We start from the raw sequence: 21,711 nt of genomic DNA, 5'->3' as shown, positions 1-21,711 counted from the left end.
GTCGGATTGCCTGCCGCGTCTGTCCTTACGTCGTCCGTCCGTAACACTACAAAAACTTGAATAACTCTCTACTGAGGACTTTTATTTCAATCAAACTTGGAGGGAAGAGTGGTTGTACAAAGTTACAAGTGTATGTAAAAAAAAAAAAAAATGAAGGTCACCTCAAGGTCAGAGGTCACAGGCAGAGGTCAATGAACTTTAGGGGCCAATGTTAACTCTTTCTGTGTCACGGGCCGATTTAATCGGCCCATAGCCTGCCAGATAAATGCTCTGGCCGATCTAATCTACCCTATTTTGATTGACAGATTACTTCAAATGCTATGACACTAACACTCTATAAACTCATTTGTGATTGGCTAAGAGTGTAAAGAAACGATATCCAGTGTGAAAAAAGCTTCCCCACCTTCAACCAACCAGGAAAGCCTTCTCAAAGTCCAATAAATTGTGGTGGCCCTGCCCATGTTTATTTGCATTCAGACTGCAATGTATTGTGTACAGTTTTGCCATACAAGTAGGTTTCTTGTGTGGAGAACTTACACAAATCTGTGTATGTGGGACTGTAATAGATATCGCTGTGTGCGATGAAAAGATTGTACACGTGGGTCAATTTTCATCCATTTTATCAAAGTTAAAATAGTAAAATATGAAGTGAAAACATTCAGGATAGGGATTTCAACATCTTTGAATTCTGTGAAGGGGTACATGTACTTTCCAGTGATATCGGCCTCATAAATGAACTGTAGAATAAGTGAACACTGCACATTCAGTGCAGCAGTTGTTTACTCAGCAGCAACAGCAGTGCATTGGGTCTCTAGTTAGCCGGGGCCAGCAGGGCAGGGTGCAAGGAGCAATAGGGTTACAGGAACCTCCTGCTGGCCGCCTGAAGCTGTACAGTCTCTTGATGTTGGGGTATGTGTGACTGTTTATCATTATTATTACATAGGAAACCATCACTATGCGAAACTTCAGTTCAATGCAGGTTTATTATAAAGAAAGTGACTGCTGTCATAGTCCAATTCTGTTTCAATGAGGAGAGTGCAGAAAGTCGTAGACTAGCATATTATGATCGACTGGAATATGGACACAAACAAGTTTGAATATTTTCAATAATAATTTTTATCCGTAGATTATCTTATCATAACGGCAGTGTCATAGGACAAGATAAATCTAAATTTAAAATAAAAAGCACAATTCAATTTGTATTTTCAGCTTGACAAGATACAAACACGCTTTATCTACTTTCAGGCCAACAAAATTAGAAATTACACAAAATGTGTGAAATCTCGGCTGTAATTGCTACAAACTTTTGTTCATATTTCCAAAATGAAAAGTACTGATGCCATTGATGAAAAAATTATATCTGAAAGCTGAATAAATTCTCTACAACATCTGTGAGACCTTTTTGTGATGCAAGAGCATGTGTGAAAAAAAATGAGGTGGTAACATGTAGTTCAAGTACATGTAAGTCTGCAATGATAATTATGTGACATAAGAGGGTGTCCTACTTAAAGTTGAAGGGCACCCTCACTCAGATTATTATGTAATATGAAAGTTTAGACCATAAGCTTTGAAATGATGTGTAACATGACACATTAAAGGACAAGTTCACCTTCATTAACATAAGGATTGAGAGAATATAGCAGTATCAGTAGAACACATCATTGAAAGTTTTAGGAAAATCGGACAATCTGTTCAAAAGTTATGAATTTTTGAAGTTTTTGTGCAGTCACCGCTGGATGAGAAGACTACTGCAGTGTATGATGTCACATGTGTACAACAATATAAGGAAAATATAAAAAGAATTTCACAAAATTTCATCTTTTAAAAAAAGTATACATTCCCTTGACTCGTTACTGACATATGTTATTGGTAATATTATGCCCATTGCCTTTAGAAAGAGGCAAGTCAAGTGCTCTTTTATTATGCGAAAAAAGTGAAAATATGTTGAATTTTCTTTACATTTTCTTTATACTGTTGTACTCATATGACATCACAAGCCTTAGTACTGTAGTCTCCTCATCCAGCGGTTCCAACACAAAAGTTTTAAAAATTCTTAACTTTTGCATCGATTGTCCAATTTTCCTCAAACTTTCACTGATGTGTTCTACTAATATTGTTGCATTCTCTCAATGCTTATGTTAATGAAGGTGAACTTGTCCTTTAATGTTAAATCAGAAATGGCCATCAACAATCTTGTGTCTGTGCACTGCAAAATGTCTGAGCAGTCTGGCTACGGTGTATGTGACAGAAATAGGGTTAAGTTTTTACGGCGCGTCTTGATTATGGCATATAACTTTTGCTCGGTAGGACTGTTTGTGACCAAACTTTGGTGATAGATGTCCCTTGGGGATTTGAAGGTCACCACAAGGTCAAAGGTCACAGACAGGAGTCAACAAAGTTTTAGGGCCCAATGTTAAGTTTTCACAGGGGCGTTTTGATTATGGCTCATAACTTTTGATTCCTATGTCCGTTTGTGACCAAACTTGGATGGTAGATGTCCCTTGAAGAGTTGAAGGTCATCACAAGGTCAGAGGTCACAGACAGGGGTCAACAAACTTTTAGGGCCCGTTTACGGCGTATTTTGTTCATGGCTCATAACTTTTGCTCCATATGTCCGTGTGCGACCAACCTTGGCTGGTAAATGTCCTCAGGGAGTTAAAGGTCACCACAAAGTCTAAGGTCATAGGGGGGGTCAATGAACTTCCGGAAGTTAGAAAAACATTAATTTCTTCTATGTGAATGGGCAAGACACATTTTGGCACTTGCCTTGTTTTGTATTGTATTTGCAAATTCCTCTCTCATTAGTCCCATCAAGTGATGTGTCTTGCATGATATACATTTTGTATTCAGTTTATGCTTGTGAATTTTAGTCTTGTCGTATTTTAATAGTTACCGACTATATGATTAATTTGCTGTATCATGTGTTTTTATGCAGGCTTTTATTGTCATACCTGGAGACCTTCGTGGAAAAACAGAAACCAAAAAACTTGCACAGCTGGAGTTTCCCCTTTCCATGTGAACAATACTATGCCTCGATTTGGGGCAAAGACATACGGGCGAAGTGTCCGTAGTGAGGGCAGTGACCACTTTGATGATTTATGGAACAAAACCCGTGTTAACCACAGACCTGTGACACGACTATCACCAGCCAAGAGACCCGCAAACAGTCAGCAGACCTCGCGTCAATTGAGATCGTCGCCAGCCAAACCATCAAGAATGGCCAACTCCGAGAGCTCTCGTCCAACACGACAGAACACTTTCCTGAGAGAGGATGTTGTAGGTGTGACCAGTCCAAAGCGTAGGAGACGCACCAGTGGAGCTGATGATCCGTTTAGCTTCAGTAGCGACGATGACAAGTCCCCTGCCAAGAACTCCTCAAATGCCGACACAAAAAATGCAACTGGCTCTTCCAGTAGTACCCGTCAGTCAAGGACATCATTGCAGTTTGATAACGGTGTTGATTCAAGGAACAACTCCAAAGGTGCCATGAGCACAAGGAGTGGGGCAAAGGATAAGACACCTGCCGGACAAACTTTGATCACGCAATTTTCTCACAGAACCAGAGGATCTGCTCCTAATGAGAGGAGAGACGACAGTGGTGTCAGTGTGGACAGCCGTGATGATGGCGTTGGAAGAAGTTCCAATGGATCAACCTCGCTAGGTAGCACTCATTCTTTAGGTAGTGTCCGTCCTGTCAGGAAGCAGGGAGGAAAACTTGAGACTGTTCAGGAACAGGATTCGCAGAGCTTGGTGTCAAGTGGTGGTATGTCTTCGCAAAGTTCATCGGACAGTGCCTACTCGCAGAGAGGAGCGTCAAAGCCCGTGCAGGGCTCCAGCCAAACATCAGCCAGGACTCTTAAAACTGACACCCCAGTCTCAGGATCCAGTGAAGACTTTATACCTGTCAGCGATGACTCTGACGACCCGGAAGTCACAATTATGTCAAGTACTAAGAGACAGAACAAGGGTCTGGAGTCGAGCAAGTCTGTTCGGCCTTCAAACTCTCTGTCGCAATCGTCAACATCAAAACCGCATCTCAAAGCGGTGAAGTCTCTGCCTCCAGCCAAGCCTTCGCCCGCAGCTTATGATGAGTTTGATTTTGATGAAGATGACAATGAGAAGGAGGCACCCGCACTCAGGAAAGTGAAGTCTGCAGGCAGTGTTGAGACTGTGAAGAAGATCTTTAATAGTCCAAAGAAGGTAAGTGTATGGCAATCTACAGCTTTATGCATGTTTACAAAGATAAATATCACACATGCAGAAATTCTAAGTGCCATGTCCAAAATTCATTATTGCATGCATGTCACATCTTTAAAAGCCACCATTTAACATTGGAGCAGTGATTACAAAAAAAGAAGAAAAAAGAAATGTTCAAATTATCTTATTTGATGCATACAGCTGTATATGTATGTAAAGCTGCAACATATAAGGAGATATCACTAATTCTCTCAAACTGTCATGATAGTTTATTCTAAAACGGTTTTCAGTAAAACTATTGTTCACATTTTGTGTAGTTAAGAAATATTTACTTACAGTGACATTGGTTAGACTGATTAACATTTTCTTGTTGGGTATTTTTATCCCTAAATCTCATTTTAGAACTATTTTGAAGCACTGAAACTTTTTTTTTTTTCATATGTGCAAATTATGTTAGCAAGGGGCTTGAACAGAAGGAAGAACTTCATTTTTATGCATCAATTAACAAAGTTCTGTGTATGGTGTCTGAAATTCCCTCAAAGACAATTCATGTGTAGGTTAATTTTGTATAGGGAGGATTTCATCTGGAAGTAAGCTCAGAATGCCATCCACCAGAATGCAGGATAATAAAGCAGAGTTTTGTTTTTGTTTTTTGTGAATGCTTCTCAAGAAGTATTTATGATTAATACTTATTGAAGATGAGGGAAGATGATGACCGTCACACATGTTTTGATACAGTTTACAATGGCAGTGTTGGTTTAAGGTGTACGGCATTTTCAGTACTTGCTGCAGCTACATGAAAAATATGTAGTACAGTCAGACCTGTCTTGGCGACCACCTGTCTATAGTGAGCGACTGCCGTCTACGACCATTAAAAACAATTCCCTCAGAGAGAAAAAGCATGTAAAAGAACCTGTCTATAGTGGCTACCTGTCTATAATAACCACTTTTTTCATCTCCCTTCGGTGGCTGCTATAGACAGGTTAGGCTGTATTCTATTAGTTTCACTGATTGCATAATACATTCAAGTGGTTTCACTACTATGCACATCAAACAAATTTCAAGCATCATATTATTATGGAAGTTTTCTTCTGAATAGTTTTCTATGGACTGCAGAGAATCTTCCAATCTTGTTATCATAGTTTTAGAAGTACACTGTAAAAAAAAAGAAAGTTCTTACAAAAATAGAATTTGTGCTCAGCATATTTGTCTTTGCCCGCCCCCCCCGGTACGTGTTTTGGGTGTATAAGGGCAATTCCACGAAAAAGTGGACATGACCATCAAATTTTCAAAATAGTCAAATCTCACTCATTTTGGTATCAAATGAAAGCTTAAGGACTGAATTTTTCATATTTGACCATCTTGTTAAAAATTACATAATTAACTTTGCTAAATATGTGCATAAAATCAGCATAATTATATTTGACATAAATATCTGAAAAATATAAATATAAATAAGTTAAATGGATGTACAAACTAGCATGAGAAAATGAAAAAGGTGGTAAAAACTTTGCCTTTGTTTTCAGAGCTTAAGGGTTGAACATCATTACCAAATCATCAAAGTGCCAGATTTTCTATGTGTTAAGCTTCAGCGAACATCACAAATACGATCATCAATGTCACAGTGTTACAGTAAAAAAACTGATGTTTTTAGAATTGTTTGAAAATTACAAACACAAAAGGAATTATTTTGATTGCCCAAATCATGACCACATGCAGCTACCATAAATACAAGTACTATTAAAAATTATGGTAACTCATTTCGTTTTACTAAAATTGATTAAAGCTGATTAAAATGTTTCACGGTGTTACAGTAACTGTAACACCGTGACTTGCATTGCAATAACACAGGACACATACCGGATTACCAATAACTATCTGTTGAAGTGACCATCTGATTTCTCTGTCACATTTACTCAAAAGATAGAGGTTTTTCAAGAATTGTTCATAACAGATGGATCAAGCTATATCCACAAAATAATAAACTACTATATGTCTTCTTAGGGTATAACTTTACAGTGGACATATGTACATTGTACTATATGTGTAATGCTTGGGAAACACAGATTCAGTGTAATATGTACATGTAAGTACTGCATATGCAAATATTTCAAAGATAATAGTTATACACTTTGTAGACTAAGCAACAGTCCAACTACTCTGTAGTTATAGTTTATACTTGAACACCAACACAATGTCTGAGAGTCTGACCACAAATTTGAAAGTTAGCATTTAGAAGAATGCCATACTTCTCAGTGAACATGTGACACCAGCAGACACTGCATGCATCCTTACTTTAACTCCTTTAATACATGTATATCAGAAGAAGAAGAAGAAGAAAAAAAAAAGAATTTACATGTTACAAGCAAAAAAAAAAAAAAAAAAAATGAGCAGATACGGAAACACATATTAAAAGCGGTTTTAAGGAAGATTTTTGACAGACAGATGATGAGCAGGGCCAATGACACTTTTGAATTGTCTTCCATTCAGTGATCGTCAATACATCAGTGATCGTCAATACATGGATGTACAAAATGTATGGGATACTTGACATTCGTTACCGACTTGTTGATGTTTCAAACTAGCCATTGGCATGATGAATATGCCATGTATGTTGTGCATCACAACAATGTCATTTTAACTAGCACTTGTGCACAAGGGTTGAAGGATTTATAACAGCAGTCTGGCTGTTTAGTGCTCATAATATTCCTAACTTGAATGTCAGTCAGTTTCAGAGGCATTTAGATGGAGAACGCTGTACAAGTTGTTGGTGGTGTTGTTGTGTGTGTGTGTTTTTTTTTTAAACTGGTTTCAGTTAGGCAGGGTGCCAAAAGACAACATTTACAAACATGTATATTTGCCAGCACATACTTGTACGTATAGGCTGCAGGTTTTCTTCAAGAATAGAGATCACATGATGTACTGTAAAACAAGAAGTATTCACGGCATTCAGTTTTTGCGAATTGGAGCTGACGACCTTTCTCGCTGCATGAAATTTGCAGGCTTTCAATGCATAAAAGTGTAGACAAGAACTTTCTTGTGCATTTTAATTTTGTGAATCTTAGCTTCTTGAAAAATGTGTGCAAATTTTATTCCAGCAAAAATGTCTGGTTTTACAGTAGTTTGGATGCGGCCTGTACGTACAGTAGCAATAATCAAAATCTGACCATTTTAATTAACCCATTGAAGACAAGTTCCGAGCATTGTTACTAGCTGTTAATACTAGTTATCAATGCAGGACTAACTGCGATGTTTGCAATTGTAAAACAACATGACTGAACAACAGCACAGTGAGATGACTTCCAAACTCACATACAGTGTATAGTGGGAACGGAGCAGAGTATGCTTTGCTTGCGCACAAACCAATGTACAGGATATATGCTGAGATGCATGCACCATACTGACCCACAAAGCCTAACCAGCCTAACATCATAACAGATTTGCAAGGGGGAGGAAAATCTTAGCCCTGTTGCATTAAAAAAAAAAATGCAATTGAACACACGTACAAGTCTGAAAATCAAACAGCAGTCAGTTATCAGCCAATCAGAATTAAGTATTCAGAGACTTATTTTTTATTTTCTGACATGCTTAATCTCAACTTTTATGCAACAGGGCGCTGGAAGCAAAAGCTTGTACAACTTCATATCGCACGTGCATTCAGTAGATGTACAAACAGAACGTTAACCAGAAACACAGCAGTTCATGACTCTCTTTCTGTGGGCCTTGGGAACAGCAGCAGGATATTTTGAAGGTGTAGCTTGAAAGTAAAGAATACGTATGACAATAGTACTAACCATTCAATATGAATATTATTTTCTGTTTGGCTATAACAGACAGTTGTCTATTTTTGTATCTGAGAAATGTTTAGTTAAACTTTCAAAAGCAACACATACAGTATGGTATGTTTCTAATCATGAGAGAAATGAAAGTACATGTACAAGTCAAACATAAAATATGAAAAGGTTGTCTGATCGCTGTATTTAGTCTTTAGAAGTATTATTTCAGTCAATTTTGCGATCAACAGGACATGTACAAATTGTAAATAGTTTACATATAATTGTAGGACATAATGCCTGTTGATGGCACAGAATTGTAGATACATTTTGTTCTCGGATGTGGCCCATATACCAGCAAATACAGGATACATGTACTTATGCCCAATTTACCTGCTTACAGCTGTACCGATATTTTTATGCATAAAGTTTGAACAAAGGGTGTTCCTGATGAATGCAAGGATTGTGTGAGGGTTTCCCAGCATAGTGAGCAAATAGCAGTCTGGAGGAGGTAGTAGAAACAGGTCAATTAAATGCCTTGTTCCAAGGTTTTTGGAGAAAAAACCATGAATTGATACACGTACCATGTTGTAAGTGCTCATTACCCTAGCGCATGGCAACATTTTCATGAGTCGTTCATTTCGCGATCCAACAGCTTGTACATTGTACAGTACAGTGTATGTAACTAAGCCAGAGGACTTGCAACATGAAAGCCTTGCAATCGTGGCAAGTGGTTTATGCGGCACGGAGACAAACGCAACACGCTGCCTCCCCCCATTCTGTATCAAATGTGACACCGAATGAGAATAGCGCTGGCTCAATGGGTCAGCCAACACACGCTGGACTCTATATCACCAGACCCAAAATGGCTGTCCGAGCCACGAGAGCTTCCGATCAGTGCCGAATGGACACACACTCACAGTGCGCATGCGCATGAAGAGAGACCCGTCTTCTGGCCTCTCTCCTCCAATCACTGCAGCTCGCAGTCACAATGTTTGTGTATACACACACACACACGTGTCTCAGTGGCAGCACTGTCCCACACGTTTATGGATAGCACTGCAGTCTGGCATTGCGCAATTGCGTGCACAAACTTCGGTCTTTCGGAAGCGTTACACAATAACGTACCATTAGGGGTGACGATTGTCCGACTTTAAAATTGAGTGGACTACATGTACAATGTAAGTGGTTTTCCAAAGAAAAGCAGAATCATTTGCCTCTTGAAAATAAAGAATTGATAAATTTTATTAAATAGTTAAACATGCATAAGTCGATCTTCTCGGGACTGAGCAAAACACATCGACTTAGGCGATTTTCGACTTGTGCATAAGTCGAAAAAAAAATCGACTTACAGTTTCACCACAGGTACATACATGTAATAATATGTTTAATGTGTACATGCTGTATGTTGTCTACACTGGAGCCGAGAGCTGGAGCGGTGTGAGCAGCACGGGTCGCCCAGCAGGGCCGCGGCTAACTTTGCATGGACAGTGCATTAGTATTGGCACAGGTCCGATTACTTTACACCCTTGTGAAACCTCGGGGAAGTGAATATGAACAATATTTGAGCAGTGATTGATTCCCGTTTACCATACTGTGGCTTGAAATGCATGTAGAGGTGCAATTCTGATTTACCCGTGCCCGTAACTTTCCCCCTACTTTCCGCTTTGAAGACTCAGCAGCTTCATCCATTATACCACTCCACTGCACAGCGCTGCAAATGCCAAGCTACATGTACACTGCAAGCTCAGTACTGTACATGTAAATGAACGCATGTGTACTGTACACGAACGCTGTACGTACGTAGCGCGACAGCTGACAGGGCTGTACCAGCGGACCTCCAAATACGAAGAGAGTTAAACGATCCCATGCGATCGCTTTGAATTTTGATTTTAGATCATTTTTTTTTGTCACCTCAAACTCATCTGACAAACAAAATAATGATGAGTAATAAATAATGAATAATAAATGACAGTGATTTATTACACAATAAAATCTTATTCGACTTAGGCACAGTGAATTCAATGGTTTTTCCGTGAAAGTGTTCTTGGAATTTCATTGACTTAGGCGAATATTCGACTTACAAAATTTGACTTGTGAGTGAATTAATACACATACGTCAATGGGGAAAAATCAGGACTTTTTAAAATCATTGACTTACGCGATTATTCGACATATGCGACGTCGACTTAGGCGAGTTTAACTGTATATACACTGTACCTGCTTTCTGGAATCTCATCAAGTGCCCTCCACTTGTGTACAATCAACCTGAAATATGGTTTAGGACAATATTTGGGCTACTTTTGCAATGTATACTGTATCGTTAAAGGAAATGACACCCTGCATTGAGTACATGTGGCAGTATCAGTAGAACACATTAATGGGCAATTCCACTGTATCGTTAAAGGAAATGACACCCTGCATTGAGTACATGTGGCAGAATCAGTAGAACACATTAATGGGCAATTCCGCGGTTAGTAACGTTACATTTAAACAAATTTAGATATTTATTTTTACTGCTAAAAAACATTTATTCATTTCAAATCAAAATCATGTGAAAACATGTTCATCCTTCCCAGTAAATTTTAGAATTGCTATGGCAACTAAAAGGGCTGGTTAGTAACGTTACAAAAAAGGACATAACAAAAAAAAATCAGTGTCTTGTAACAAAAAGTGTGCAAAAATTCAAGTTACTTTAAACAATGTGTTACATTAATTTTAATTATTGCATCATGACAAATGTTCACCCAAATATTTTTTAGCAGTTTGACCGATAGTTTGTTAGCCAGACCCCCAAAAGCATGGTTAGTAACGTTACGGTTAGTAACGTTACAATGTACATTTGTCCGGAGTAATTCCGCAGGTCATTTCACCCTTTTGTAATTGACAAAATGTTACATGACTTCCGGAGTATTCAAATGTATCTTTTACCCTATAGCAAAACTTTGAGGAAAAATTTTCAAAGGAACCCACTGTAATTTGCATTTAAGTGAATTTCAGCGTCCCCAGTCCCACATGTACATTTTAAATGATGGTTTTAGATCTCGCAAAATCAATAAATACAAAAAATAAAATGTACTGAAATTGAAAGACCTTAATGATTGGTGAACATCCATGGCATTAGTTGATACCTAAATTAAAAAGTAAGATAAAGAGGCACATTTCTTTTATCCATGTCATGTCCACCTACGTGTAACTGCGGAATTGCCCTAATGATGTTTGAGGAAAATAGTCTGATAATGCATTCAACAGACAATTATGAATTTTCATATTAGAGTTTCAGCGCTGCCATTGCTGGATAAGAAGACTATGTACAACATTTTGTGATGTCAGGCATGGACAGTGATATAAAGAAAATGTATGTATCTATAACTTTACAAAAGTATTTTTTTTAATGAAAAGTACACATTCCTTCCTCTTGATACCAACGCATGTACAACTTTGTATGTCAAGGGCAATGTACCAGGTTATCCCCCTTTTGTTTTTTTTTTGTTGAAAGAAGTTAGTCAAGTGCTTTTTCATTATGCTAGAAAAATTAGAATATTAAGTATGTTGAATTCTCTTTATATTTTCTTGATATCCTTGTCCATGTGTGATATCAGGAAATGTTGTGGTCTTCTTGTCCAGAAGTGGGGGCACTGAATAAGAACATTAAACTTTTGAAGAGATTTTCAAATTTTGCTTCCTTCATTCAATCCACATATCGTCAGTCTTATGCCAAAAGGGCCTTAAACCACTTCCGCTGTTATGCCAAAAGGCCCTTAACGCTATATAGACTTTGTACACTATTAGTGCCCTTTTGGCATAAGGCCAATGATATAATATGTACATTATATCTGTTTCATTCTTCTTCAAATGAATGCAGTATAATAGAAAAAATAGAACCCCCCCCCCCAAAAAAAAAAAGAAAAAAGAAAGAGATAGGTACCTTAGTTTACAAGTGTCCTCATATGTTATTTACTTGTCCTGCAATCAATTTTGGTTACCGTAAAAGCATGCCCTAAGTGAGTTAACAGGTTGGATTGGAGTGCATGGCCCTTTACTGTGTCCTGTGTAGCCCTTGATGGTGATCTCCTACGTATAAGCCAGTTCGTTGTTCCACTTTGCGCATGAGCAGAAAAAGGTCATTTGTACCAAGAGGCAAGTTGGTTTTTAAATTCACTGAGATAAGCATCTGTCATACAATGATTATTCATGCAATCCTTGTAAATGTTGCTTGCCAGTACATCCACCTGACAGCAAACCTGGTATTTGGCAATATGAATAAAACAGTTTTTAATGCATTCAATGCAAAACAATGAAATGGATGCTTCCCCGATGGTTGATTGACGGACCATTCTGGTCACCTGGTCTATGCAAGTTCATTCATTGTTTGAACACGAATTCCATGAATTATCACGTCGGGCAAGCTTACTGGTACCCATAATGTCTCTTTGAAAACGATTGAAGTGCCTAACCAACTGAGAAAAAAGAAAGGTCATTTGTACAAACGTGCCCATGAGCTAATTATGAACTGGCTTATTTGTATTTTCTGTGCCATTCACATTTAAAAGTAGTGACACATGTGCACACACATCCACTTGTGCATGATGCGATGTCCACATGCAATGTACATGTAAACACATGCACACGAGGCAAACATTATTTACATTGCTGGGCTGCACTTGAGCTCAGAACTACACACTCTGCTAGCTTGTTGTATAATGCAAATATTTCCCTCGAGTACAAATGTAGAAATACAGGAATGTGGCATTGTTCCCAGGGTTGAGGCTTTATGACTAGCTGATTGGTGTTCACAATTTCTTATAAGGTCACAGCACAGCCCTGAGGCCATCTGTAAAATAAGTTTTCTTTAAAGGTCTCCTGACTATCTGACTAGCCATTACAATACACATTAACTTTAGAGCAGCTAGGTCTACGGATCACAAGTTCTGGAGTTATTCGATCAAAATGCAGTACCCTACTGGAAAACGAGGAATGTTCGCATGCATTTTAATTTCACGAACTTTGCGAGAGCCAAGATTCGCGAAATTAAAATACACGTAAAAGTTCTTGTCTACACTATGCATTGAGTGGTGAAGGCAACTCACGAAAATTTCATGCCGTGAAAAAGGCCATCGGCTCCAATTCGCGAAAATATTGTGTTTTACAGTACCGGTATGTGTCTTGATGTTAACTTATTTCATTATATTTTTTCCTTTAATTTCTCCTGCTCCATCTAAGCTCTGCTCCTAAAAACATTTTTTTTTCTTTTCCTTTTAATAGCAATGTCATTAACAGTAAAATCAACTGAAATACAAAGAATCACTATGCCCGATGTTTACCTTGACTCTAAAAAGGACAAACTCATTAAGATAGCAAGATGAGTCTCATAAAACTGCACCTTTAATGGTGTGATAGTTGTTTCTATGTGAAAAATGTTTTGCAATGTAGGATTGTGAGCATGGCAAGAGATTGTTTGGAAAGAGAATGGCACTTAATAAAACCTGTCTTGCTGTTGTGGGCAGGCACACTTTAGGAAGGTAGGCCTACATACCATTGGGTATTATGCTTATTTTAGCTGACTTCACTGTTCATAACTTCACAGAAGTTTGTTTTTAAAAAAATCAAAACAAAACAATGATTGCCGGAGCTTTGTGGGTCCAGAAATAAAATCCAATGAATTCAAATATTCTCGAAATCAGTAGACCAGAATATTCAATATTGACAAAACTTTGTGAAAAAAAAAAAATAAATTGACAAGACTCAATTCACACCAAGGTTAATGAAGTGAAGGTAAGGTGCATGGCATGATCAGAGCAAGACAAAAAAGCAGTACCTCACAACATCTTAAGTAGCAAATTGAAATGATTGTTCAGACTATTTTTTCATTTCCAGTTTGGTCATCTACAACTATGTAGGCTTATAGGTAGAAGGTATAGGTAGGCCTAGAAGGTATATTGTGTACATACAGGGTGTATGTACATGTACATAAAAAAAAAGTGGGAGTGTAATGTTATATGACCAAGGCATCTAGGCATTGGTATTCGGGAGGTAGGCCTGTTTCCTCCATGCAGCAGGGGTCAAATGTCAGTCCTAATGGTCAGAGGTCAAATCATTGAACTTCATCTTCATACAAAAAGGGTCATACTGATCGCAGGTTTCATGATCATACACGAAGTAGAAGGTAGACAGTTGACTATGTTGCAGTCTGATGGCTCCTGTTATGATTTTTTTTTTTTTTTTTTAAATAAAGGACTGGTCTTACATTGATTCTTGTTGAGCACTATAAAACCAGGAATATTTACGTGTGTGAAACTTTCACAAATTTCACGAGGTGTCAGGATTTGCAGAATTAAAGTGCATGTGAATATATTTGTCCACACAATGCATTGAATGACAACAGTGATTCGCTAAAGTTTCATGCCGTGAAAAAGGCTGCCGTCTCCAATTCGCGACAGTTTCATGCCGCGAATGTTTTTGGTTTTACAGTTATACATTGTAGATGATGTGTGATGTCACAATTGCCTTGATGTGTCCTTTAGCAATAGGCAGGAACAAGGATGTGCTAGTATGAAATTAATGATACTACTAACACACTGAAAAACGAATAAGGATTGCTGCTCCAGCAATGGTACAATCATGTGACTGCGATGGGTCTTACTATACATGTGCAAATTGGATACCACATCAGATGACGTACAATACCAGCATGCACATTTCTTGATATTCGTCTACATTATACAGTAGTTTTGAACAAATCTTCAGTAATCGGATACTTGAGCATTTCAGCTGACAAAGCACATAATACCATAATGCATTTCCCGTGAAAGGGGAACTCTATTCTATCTCCATGTCGACTTCATTTCAGGTAAAAGGAGTGAAGTCAAGACAACCAGGGACCTGTTTTATCAAAAGATGAAATCAATTATAAATTTCCTTACCACACAGGCTGCCATAGACTTACAGTTGAAATCAACTACATATATGTATATCATCAATTTTTAACTCTTCATAAAACAGGGCCCTGGGCAATGAAGGTGCCATTGGAGTAAGACTGTTTCATAGGAAGATTAGGGGCCTACACTGTGTGGAATTTTAAAGTTTCACTTATGTTCAAGGAAAGCATTATCAGTCACAATCTATTATAATAATGTGTATACACAGTATGTATTGATTACAGCGTGAGGTGATGGTTTTACTGTTTTTTCAAGTCTCCTACTAGTTAGTGCCCCCCCCCCCCCCTGGTGAGGCAATAACGCGATTATGTCATCTTATATGCCTACGCATTGTATGATGGTAATCGATAGGACTTTTTATGAAAACAAGAACAATTCTAAAATGCCTGTCTTATTCTGTTCATAACTTTGATACAGCATTATTCTCAAGTTTGTGATCCCTCTCAAGTAAAAATGTCAACATGAACGTGGACTGCAGTTTCACTGTGAGAGTACTGTAGCTCGACAAAAGGAAACACATTGCTCTTATACAGACAGATTACCGGTATCATGCAGACATACAATATGAGAGTCTGGCACTAATGTGCTTTATCAAAGTTGATAGCAAAGAAATGTACAACTTTAAAGACAGGGTAGAGATGGAGAAGAAACAGGATGTTAAGAAACAGGATGTTCATTCATGGAAAATGTTCAGATAAATATTAACAAATGCAAAAAGAATAAGAAGTACTGTACAATTTATTTTCCACACCTTAATGACAGTACACAGTTCCAACCCCCCCCCATGAAGACAATGAAGATATTTGAAAATGTGAGATTATACTGACCATGTGCATGATTTTTCATTCATGGGGGGGGGGGGGACAATGTTACGGCACATTTTCAGTCAAAATAGTCTGAAAACATACATTTGTACATTGCTACATTCCATGTCATCAAAAAAGAATAAACAAACAAAGGAGTAAACTTTTTCACCCAATATTAATTGAAGTACCGGTATGTATTTCATGCAGTGTTTGGTGGTTGGTACATCTGGCATCATTTTGAATACGTCGCGCGCTCTCATGCTTCAGCTACTGAAATAGACGAGGTTCTGTGACGTCAAATGACGCTTTGGCTGAGGGGCAAAAGTAAATTTCATGCGTATTACGCGCATGGCTCAAGCGCGGTGTACGCTTAGCGTATACCTGCCTGCCTATCATGAGACGTGGTTACAGTTTGTATGTAACTCTTGCGCGCTTGCCCACTCGTATGGGGGTCCCCTTACACAATTTTTGCCCCTCAGCATGACTTGGTGACGTCATTGGAACCTCGTCTATAACATGCGCCACCGTACACATACTTTTGTGTGTGAGACATTCAGCCAGAGATTTACCTATCAGGAGCTAGGTCCATAAGTCCGGTGACACACCACATCAAACTTGACTTCAATAAACAAGAGTAAAATCACTTGAACAGAATGACAAGTTTCATTAAAAAAAAAAAAAAAAAAAAATTGTACAAATGAATGTTATGAAGTTCTAGACTTTCTCATGTTTTTACCAAGTACAGTAAACATCAATATTTCCATGTGATTAATTTTTCGTGCTGAGTGACTCGAAGCATATACAATGTATTTGCTGGTTCTTGAATCCGCACTGTACAAGTGCTTACTTGAATGATGTCATCCAATTCACAGAAAAGACAGAATTTGATATGACATTTCCTTACTCTACAAGAACTGTATGTGCAAATTGATGTGTTGCCCAGTCGTTGTGAATGTGTGTACTTGTACGGCCTGCACAGACACTACTGCAGTAAACACATGTGCTCAGCGATTAATTCTAATCTTTAGTGATAGGGCACATGTGCACAGAAGGCGTGTCTTCATCAGCCCGAAGTTCAAACTAGCGGGACATTTTGCGGTCTTAGAAAATAGCCCGATAGAGCGAATGTGCGTCTTCATCAGCTCGAACAGCCTACTTCGGGAAATTAGTCCGAAAATTGACGCATGCGTACTTTGCTCGCAGTTCGAAAGTGGATTTCCCGCTCAAAATCTCCTACAACACCGTATGTACGATACTACAACCAGGGAGGTGAGCAGTACAGCAAATTCTCTCCAAAGGGATATTGATAACACTACTCTTCTGTCCAGTGACACATCTTATATGAAATGAACGAATTGCAATGTTTAAACAAATCCAAAATATACACAATCTGCAAGAATCTTTAGCTAAAGTAGAGTGGACCAGAAGAAGAAGTTTACAAAAAAAAAAAAAGCTAGCATGCACGGAATCACCTCCCTGGTTTTAAAGATGTCAACAACAGTAGGCCTAGTACACACACGAGATCCTTGAATACGCCGTGAGTGTATGCACTATACACAATCACTAGCTTGTACATGCACTTTCAATAGCCAGCTGGCTAACCAGAAGCGTGGAGGGATCGAGAAAATTTCGGGCTGATGGAGACGCACCTGAAATAGGGCGCTATTTCACGAATTAGCGCTCTAGTTCACGAACTAGACCAAGATTTCGGGGGAAATTTTCCCGATCAAATAGCGCGTTATTTGCGTCTTCACTACAAAGATAGCGCGCTATCTTCACATCAGACTAGTTTGGTAACCGCAAGATAGCGCGCTACAGTTGAACCTCTCTTATCCGGCCTCCCTTTATCCGGATCTCTCTATTATACGGACGCAATCTTGCCGTGATTTTTTTTTCTTTTTTTAATAATTACGGGAGGAAAGGGGGATTCCCAACTCCTTGAGAACTCCTACACAAACACGCATGAATTACATATTACTTCCAACATTAATATACACCTCTACTTTGGGGTCTGTTACTGAGTGTAACAATGAAAAGGTTGCAGTATACGCATTACTACATGTGGTACTACAATGGGCTACATCAGTACATGTGTGTGTATAATAGTACATGTATAAAGCATTGAGTCTCCCGTATCCGGCCAAATCCCTTATCCGGATGAGCCCCGGTCCCGACTTGTCCGGATACGAGAGGTTCAACTGTATTTTGAAACTTCGGGCTGATGAAGACACGCCTATGTCGTAGATACGCTAGTACCAGGGACAGACCACCCTGCTGGGAGGCACCACTGACGAAGCACATGATTCTTCATAAAGGTGCTGAGAAAAGCATACAGATATGTTTGTGGGTTGCAGAATTCATGCTAGCCAAAAGTAGTATGAAATACACAAAAATTATTGTGCTGTGAATACATTGTATTTCCATGTTTTATTGGAAGACGCAATGATGACATCTACAATTTTTACACATACTCACAAGTCTGTTGTTGGTTTATATGAGAAACTATTATTCATAACATGTTCCTTATCTGTCATTAAAAGCAATTGCAACCTCTTTCCCCCAAGACTCACAATTGCTCAGCCACAGTACTTGATGTCTTTGATACATCTCACATAAATTTTTATTGCTTTCATAAATATTTCAAAAAGAGATTACCTGGTAGTGAACATATGTCACTTGTGTAATATTGTTCAGTGGGAAAGTCGTAATAGGTGATGCTGTCAGCAAAATAGAGATCAAAATTGTGTTTTTGGTCGATGATTGAGCAATTGCACATCTTTCCCCATAAAAACTTTTGAGTTGACTGGTTATGATTAATACCAATAATTCTTTAACATGGGAATGTTGAAACTTCCAAAACTTTTGATTTATCCTTTGATAATTAGAGTAGGGTTAAACGCTGACAAATATCAGGCAGGAGGGTTAGCAAAGTTTGGAAAAATCGAAGAGATTGTGTCTTGTCCTGCAATGTAAAAAGTTTGTAGATAATTTGTCATTGCTAGTTTTCTGCAACACAACAAAACTTTTGATGTGTGTTGAACAAGCATTTCTTTTATTTTTTCTTGGAAAAATAGAATTTAGTAAAGATTGTCATGTGCTGGTTGGTGGGGGTCTTGTACTCAAGGTAATACATTACCACCTCATCCACTTTGCATTTAATGGTTCCTACTAATATCATGGTTACATACATAGTACAATAAACCTTGTATTTATCCTAACTTTGTTTCTTAGGCCCAATTTTTATTTTGATTCCATCATATCGTATGCTTGAATATGTATACAATTTACTCTTCAAAGCAAGATGTTTTGCGGTATGAAATTTTTGGAAATTTGAGCCAACAGCCTTTTTTTGCGGCATGACATTTTTGACACTGGCATTCAACACAGCTACTGCAGACAACTTTTGTGTGCGTTTTAATTTTGTGAAGAAATGCATGCGAACATTTCTTGTTTTACAGTTACTCTCATCATGATGTATAAAAGTCAATTTGATTGTGGTGAAGAGTGGCACATTCTGTGTTTTAAGGCTGTTTTAGACAGTGTGGGTTGATTCATGTGTCATGGTAGAAATAATGATTGATAAAAATATCAGACTATTGATAACAGAGTATGACGCGGGCATGAATTTTTAGCACAATTTGGTCGCAACATTGTGCCATCATGATAACGAACATCTGTGGCACCAATGTAGCCACTGACCACTACATCTAAACTTGTGTTAACCGCATGCATGTGTCCTGCCGCACCTCACATTATTTCATTATGATGTCACTTGCTTCAACCAATGGGGCCTTGTCAGTGAGCTGATCATGTTAATGGTGAATTCACCAGCACCTTGTTAACAGGGTAATTTGCCTTCATCAGTATCCTAAACTAGGAGAAAAATTTGGTGACGGAGAGAGGTCATCTTCATCTACAATGTGGATAAACTTTTGCTCCCAAAGACATCATAGATTTTGGCAACCTTCTGTAGGATGTTGCTAAAAAATTTTCACCTCAGGGCCTGAGATTATTACAGGTAGTCCTTCCACTGTGTCGTCAGGCCCTTTTTCCGTCATGAGAATGCTGTACATCAATATGATAAGCCTATTAATTTGCCCATCAGGACTTGTATTAGACAACTTTGTGAGTACATGTAGTTAGTTTATGATCAAGGACCAAAGCGGTGCAATTGTAGGTATGTGTATTGTCCTTAAATAATCAAGAAGCACAGTTCAGGAATTTTCCAGCATGGAACCATATTGTTGCATTGTATCATTGGAGACAGAACGGTTTTGGTGCACGGTATTGAATTTGGAAATATCAGTCGACAGATTAAATTTGCAAAAAAATTAAACCAAGGGGAAAATATAAGGCATACAGGAAGTTTGAAACCTTTTGATAAGGGCATATATTGCTAACAAAAACATTGCTTTTGACATGGTCCAGTTTTTTTTTTGTCTGAGGTTGCTGGGCAACTACTGGTATGTGAGAATGAAAAAAAAAAGACTTTTTTTTAATTCAAGTTTTTGGCCAATGTACACGCTTACTCTGCAGCTCCGCAGTTTTATTCCATTTTTTAGTCATGTGACATCCACCTTTAAAGGCATTTTCTACCATTTGCAGATGAAACAAAAACCTAGCTTTAGTGCTTCAAAATAGTTCAGAAATGTGAGTTAGGGATAGAAACAATCTGTAAAAATTGTAATCATTATACTCAGTGATAAGTATTGTTAAATATACAAAATGTGAACAATAGTTTAATTGTTTCTAGACTAAACTGTCCACAGTTATGGTTTAGTGAGGGAAAAAAAGTCATATCTCCTTATATTTTAGGCTTTATTGTGAAATTCATATATGGTGGATGTTTTGTGATACAACTGACCTACACAATGCATCAAATGTGAACCAACACGAACATTTTTATAGTCACTGTTCCCAATGGTAAACTGTACCTTTAAGTGTGGGGAATCTCCTGCCTACCTGTCTGCACCACTGATCTGCACCACTGATCGCTATGTAAAAATCACTCATGTCAGTTGCCTTCACTTGAATGCAGCGGCAAGTTGCGCATGGGCATTGCTTAAAAAAAGAAAAAAAAAACACACACACAATATTCCTGCTTTCCTGCGCATTGGCATTTTCTGGTTAAAAAAAAAAAGAAATAAACAAAATAGAAAGATTCTGGGTTTTCCTGTGCATACACATTTCCTGTAGAAAACAAAAACAAACAAACAGGAATGATTCCGGTTTTGTGGTAGTGTAAATTGTACCTCAAAACACTATATTTTTTCTAATTCCGTTTTTGTTTGTTGTTGTTGTTGTTTTTTTTTTTTTTTGCATAAATGCCCTTATGTACTGTAAGGTGTAAGTCCATCCTCTGGGGCTTGAATTCACAAGGTTGTTTAAATCAAATTCATGGTATAAATTTACTTTTAGGAACTATTAAAAAATCAAGCATAAAGCAGACTAAACTGCTTGCATGCATGTCAACATGTTACAGTACATATTGTACGTGATGTGTCACAGGCATCTATTTTTAATGATTATGAAGCCAAAATTCGCACTGAAACCATGGACTAGATTTTAACTGCATCATCAGTATTCCCTCGAACATGTGGAGGGGTCATGTTTTCTTGTGAATATACTGTAGGTACATACATTTACAATATGTATGGTGCCAGTTGGGTACATGTGAAAAGCTTACAAATGATTTCAACCTGCAAATATGTGGTATTTCACAATTTTGACTTGTTCTGTACCATTTCCTGGTGCATTTATATGAGCCAATACATGCACTGTATACGGACCAATGCAACATAAAATAATAGTTGTGTGTATTGCATACGCCATATGTGACCGGCGACAACGGTTTCAGGCAAAAGTCGGGAATTTTGAAAATTCATTTTTTGACTGAATCACATTGTCCATTTCCTAAGCTTTGCATTGATATAAAACACTTGTATTCTTCGGCACCATAAGTGGACATAGAAAGAGAAATAAAATGCACTTTTTAAG

The 21,711-nt window shown here is 38.0% G+C and overlaps 1 protein-coding gene across 1 annotated transcript in view; it reads left to right on the top strand.

The window, feature by feature from the left end:
- LOC140229020 (wings apart-like protein homolog) overlaps positions 1-21,711 on the top strand; it is a 71,148-nt gene that overhangs the window by 4,155 nt on the left and 45,282 nt on the right. Inside the window, exon 2 of the mRNA XM_072309282.1 lies at positions 2,936-4,200. Coding sequence (XP_072165383.1) covers positions 3,028-4,200 — 1,173 coding nt within the window. The 5' untranslated portion in view covers positions 2,936-3,027. The remainder of the gene's footprint in view (positions 1-2,935; positions 4,201-21,711) is intronic.

This window comes from Diadema setosum, chromosome 5, assembly GCF_964275005.1.
Source record: "Diadema setosum chromosome 5, eeDiaSeto1, whole genome shotgun sequence".
Lineage (NCBI taxonomy): Eukaryota > Metazoa > Echinodermata > Echinoidea > Diadematoida > Diadematidae > Diadema > Diadema setosum.
The sequence above is the reverse complement of the archived record's forward strand: the minus strand, read 5'-3'. Positions and strand labels throughout refer to the sequence as shown.